The 5,245-nt window shown below is 43.9% G+C and overlaps 1 protein-coding gene across 1 annotated transcript in view; it reads left to right on the top strand.

Annotated features, from left to right (window-relative positions):
* Nucleotides 1-5,245, top strand: part of prlra (prolactin receptor a) — a 40,871-nt gene that overhangs the window by 25,054 nt on the left and 10,572 nt on the right. Inside the window, exons 2-4 of the mRNA XM_070449575.1 lie at nucleotides 3,220-3,322; nucleotides 4,143-4,275; nucleotides 5,040-5,209. Of these exons, the coding sequence (XP_070305676.1) occupies nucleotides 3,253-3,322; nucleotides 4,143-4,275; nucleotides 5,040-5,209 (373 nt within the window). The 5' untranslated portion in view covers nucleotides 3,220-3,252. The remainder of the gene's footprint in view (nucleotides 1-3,219; nucleotides 3,323-4,142; nucleotides 4,276-5,039; nucleotides 5,210-5,245) is intronic.

Raw genomic sequence — 5,245 nt, 5'->3', positions numbered from 1 at the left:
ACAGGGACGCTCATAAACGTAATTGATTCAACGTCTGTATAGTGACCCTAAACTTCTTCGTTCTCACGGTTCTCATCTTTCGCCCACTCAGGTCCCCCTTTTTCTATCCCTTGCTGGTTTATCCCTCGAGATACTTTATCGTGATTCAAAGGCTAAATTAAATCTCAACTATAGGCCAGAGGTAAGTCAGTAGGCTAGATAACAATGGGTTAGGTTAATATCTTGTATTGGATATCTTGGTCATTAGTAGTTAAACTAGATTTCTTTGGAATAACTACAGAACCCTGGGTCTAGGTCCCTGTTTGTTTGCCTTCACTCACTTTGCCAGCTTAGCGGGCTGCAGCTTAGTGATGCTATGGTTATGTAAGACAGAGCTATATACAGCCGGAGGACAATCCTCCCCTCCTTTCAACCACTTCAACTCTAATCTGACAATTATCAGATTAGGGTGACGTAGRAATCAAGGCACCGTGGAGTAAATACCACCGTCACTCTGGGGGTCAGAAGTCGTGGAGGTAGCTAGATGGAGTAATGTAGTTAAATCAGTGTTACTTCATTGGCTTAGTGGAAGTACCAGTTAGGCACGCAGAACACAGACGATCTCTGACTGGCTGCTATTAGTTAGTGATCCCTTCAGTTCATTTTTTATTTTCGCGATCCACAGTCCTGCAAATGGGGGTTGCATTGCAGTCTGATAAAGAAGCAGCAGKAGCCGTGTTTAAGGTAGTTGTTGTGAAATTGTTAGGTTAGATTACTTGTTAGATATTACTGCACGGTCGGAACTAGAAGCACAAGCATTTCGCTACACTCGCATTAACATCTGCTAAATTTGATTTGGATTTGTTTCTCCTTGGTTAGGATGACACATAAGCCCTTAGCGTTACACAATCAGATGTGCTGTACATGCCAGCTGGAAAGAGGAGGGGCTTTGTTAATCTTTGCACACATGGGGGAAAACAATATCCTTTTTCTCCAGCTTTTCTGTCATGTTTACTCTTCTCTGCAGGCCTTAAATATATTTTTTATATCATTCTATATACGGTACTTCAAAAATTGACTCATGACTACTTCAAAGTAGCAAGGCTATGTGATTCCAGCTCTTTCTCAGGGTGTTAAGWTAAAATGCTGACCTGGGATGATTGCTCAGTAATAAGACCTTATGCACAGCACACTCCAGCTGTCAGAGAGATTCACACGTCTTTCTGGCTCGCCTTGCACACAGATTACATCACAGTGTAGAGAACCCTGTTCGTCACCATGAACAGAGCCTAATTGACCTCGTTAGTTACCCAGTTACCCAGGAATATTTTTCCCTCAGCAGTTTCAGGTGTATGATTTAAATAAAACATGTTTAATACTCTGCCTGAAAAGCTGAATTCTCCAGCTATTGTTTGTTTTTGTTTATTATTATTTTCTATCAAAATATCACAGCTATTTTCCTCAGCTTAGTATTATATTCTGATTTTATATTGATTTTCACCTGAATGGTGGTAAACATCAAGACAACATGAACAATTTTTTTTTTTTTTTACTGATCACATACACATGGTTAGCAGATGTTAATGCGAGTGTAGCGAAATGCTTGTGCTTCTAGTTCCGGCAGTGCAGTAATATCTAGCAAGTAATCTAACAAATTCACAACGGCTACCTTATACACACAATGTAAGGGGATGGAATACGAATATGTACATATAAATATATGGATGCGCGATGGCCGTGCGGCACAGGCAAGATGCAGTAGATGGTATAAAATACAGTATATACATATGAGATGAGTAATGTAGGATATGTGAACATTAAAGTGGCATTATTTAAAGTGACTGGTGATACCTTTATTAAATCCATTTATTAAAGTGGCAAGACATTTGAGTCTGTATGTTGGCAGCAGCCTCTCTATGTTAGTGATGGCTGTTTAACAGTCTGATGATCTTGAGATAGAAGCTGTTTTTCAGTCTCTCGGTCCCAGCTTTGATGTACCTGTACTGACCTCCCTTTCTGGATGATAACGGGGTGAACAGGCAGTTGCTCGGGTGGTTGTTGTCCTTGATGATCTTTTTGGCCTTCCTGTGACATTGGGTGCTGTAGGTGTCCTGGAGGGCAGGTAGTTTGCCCCCGGTGATGCATTGTGCAGACCGCACTACCCTCTTGGGAGCTTTGCGTTTGAGGGCGGTTGCCGTACCAGGCGGTGATACAGCCCGACAGGATGCTCTCAATTGTGCATCTATAAAAGTTTGTGAGGCTTTTAGGTGACAAGCCACATTTCTTCAGTCTCCTGAGGTTGAAGAGGCGCTGTTGCGCCTTGTTCACCACTCTGTCTGTTTGGGAGGACCATTTCAGTTTGTCCGTGATGTGTACACCGAGGAACTTAAAACTTTCCACCTTCTCCGCTACTGTCCCATCGATGTGGACAGGGGGGGGGGTGCTCCCTCTGCTGTTTCCTGAAGTCCACGATCATCTCCTTTGTTTTGTTGAGTGAGAGGTTATTTTCCTGACACCACACTCCGAGGGAATTTCCATGACTGTGGAAATTCAATGGGGCCATGGATGGATTAGAAAATGTAATTTAAACGACACATGTCGTTTAATGTCGTTAGAAGTTGTCGTTAGAATGTCGTTAGAAGTTGAACACATGTCGTTAGAAGTTGAACTCAACCACCTGGACATGGGTAGGATGGCCCAGTTGAACCAAGTTGACACTGACCTTCACTAACACGCCAGTCTAGAATGGCTCTTTCCAAATCTGGTCTAGTTGAGGCTACTAATACGCAACCTACAGTTAGTATTATTTCCTGAGGATGGAGGTACAGCCCCTTTTATGTAACATTAAAGATATAATAAGTAAATGAGTTWGAAACCATTGAGACATATTGACCTTTTTTCATTATGTAACTGGTCAGATGGCAAKAATTTGTTCGGTCAATTAAAAAATACAACTCCACTAATAACACAAGTTGATACACTGCATTTAAAATCATCAAGTAGGATTACACAAAAAAGGTATTTCCATYGTTGTCTTCAGTCTGACTTTGGCCGGCATATACTGGTAGTAACCATGTTGTTTCACCTAGCATCAAGTCTTGTTTCTACTGATCACACAAGACAACCAGGGGTTCAATTATATGATGTCGCCTGTCTAGTGTTCTAGTGTTCAGAGACACCTGATAGGTTGATCCCTGGTCATGCTTCATGCTTGGTCTGTTTCTGTCTCTGTTTTCCCAGAATTCAACCTGACTTGCGAGGCAGTGAGGAGGCATGATGTGGAGAGACGTGGGAGTAACACTGATACTGTCACTAATCCTGCCTGTGGTTGTTCAGGGAGCACGTAAGTCACAGACCACAAAGTGTGTGTGTGTGTGTTTGTGTTTGTGTGTGTGTGTGTGTGGTGTGTGTGTGTGTGTGTGTGTGTGTCTGATACTGCCACTAATCTGCATGTGGTCACTCGGAACATATAAGTCAAAGACCAGGCCATGTAACCTCTGATTGGATTTGTATTACAATGTCCATATATAACTGGCTGAATTAAAGGGAGACAGTGTGTCCAGAATGATTAAGACTATGCATGGGGCATATCAACAGTGTCGGCTGAAGGCTSTATCACATCCGGCCGKGATTGGGAGTCCCATAGGGCGGCGCACAATTGGCCCAGYGTCGTCCGGGTTTGGCCAGGATAGGTCGTCATTGTAAATAAGAATTTGTTCTTAACTGACTTGCCTAGTTAAATAAAGGTTAAATAATCAAATGTAAARACATGACTGTAGTTTCAATACTATGCTCCTCCCAGTAGACACTGGGAATACACTACTTCCATATCTCGATAAGTTGTGCATTTTTAATGGACCCTAAACAGCCACAAGTAAAATGGACACTTTAGATCTTGATATATTCTAGATAGATATATTTTGACCTCAATGGGAAAACTAATAAAGGTCAAATAAAATGAATAAGGAAATAGCTGGTCTAACTGTGAAAGGTAGTGTGTGTTGTCTCAAATGAGTTGTGTGTTGTCTCACAGGTGTTGTGTGTTGTGCTGCCTTCTGTGCCTGTTGTCTGACCTGGTTTATCAGTTGTCTGACCTGGTCTACCGGTTGTCTGACCTGCTCTACCGGTTGTCTGACCTGCTCTACCGGTTGTCTATCCTTCAGGCCACACCCCCCCAGGAAAGCCCAAGCTGACCAGCTGTAGGTCCCCAGATAAGGAGACCTTCACCTGCTGGTGGGAGGCAGGCTCTGACGGGGGGCGACCCACCACCTACTCCCTCTTCTACCACAAAGAGAAGTGAGTGGTTATACAGACATACGACATGCCCACTGGCAAGGAGGTGGACACCCACGAAGCAACACCCCCCCCACGCCTGCATTACCACCTATCACATGCTCCCTCCTAAAAACCTAAAAACCATTGGTCACTTGTCTTGGACACACCTTCACACACAGGCTTAGGTACAAACACGCTGGTGTTTTTCAGGAATTGTTTATGTAAACACAAAGGCAAAGGATGTTGACTTGTTTTTTTCCCGCTGTCATGTAAATAGCAAGACTGAAAAATCATAACAAGGCCGCCACACGAACACTTGTTATTCAGACACCTGTCCGGACATGTTGTTCCTCACTAATATCACATTGTCATCTCTGTGTCAACGCTCCTTGACCAGCTCTGACACGGTCTATGAGTGTCCAGACAACTTCCCTATCTGTCTGTCTCTGTCTCTCTGTCTCTCTCTCTGTCCCTGTCTCTCTTTCTCTCTGTCCCTGTCTCTGTCTCTCTGTCTCTCTCTCTGTCCCTGTCTCTCTTTCTCTCTGTCCCTGTCTCTTGTCTCCCTCTCTCTCTCTCTGTCCCTGTCTCTCTTTCTCTCTGTCTCTCTCTCTGTCCCTGTCTCTCTTTCTCTCTGTCCCTGTCTCTTGTCTCCCTCTCTCTCTCTCTGTCCCTGTCTCTCCAGCTCTGACACGGTCTATGAGTGTCCAGACTACCTCTCTGTCTCTCTGTCTCTAACTGGAACTAACTGTCTCTCTCTGTCCCTCACTCTCTCTGTCCCTCTCCAGCTCTGAAACAGTCTATGAGTGTCCAGACTACCGTACAGCGGGGGCCAACTCCTGTTTCTTCAACAAGAATGAAACATCCATCTGGGTCAACTACAATATCACTGTAGTGGCCACCAACGCCCTCGGCAACAACTTCTCTGACCCTGTGGATGTAGACGTGGTCTATATAGGTAAGAAACTTGACCCCATGGACGTGGTCTATATAG

The sequence above is a fragment of the Salvelinus sp. IW2-2015 genome, linkage group LG20 (genome assembly GCF_002910315.2).
Source record: "Salvelinus sp. IW2-2015 linkage group LG20, ASM291031v2, whole genome shotgun sequence".
Taxonomy (NCBI): Eukaryota; Metazoa; Chordata; class Actinopteri; order Salmoniformes; family Salmonidae; genus Salvelinus; species Salvelinus sp. IW2-2015.
The sequence above is the reverse complement of the archived record's forward strand: the minus strand, read 5'-3'. Positions and strand labels throughout refer to the sequence as shown.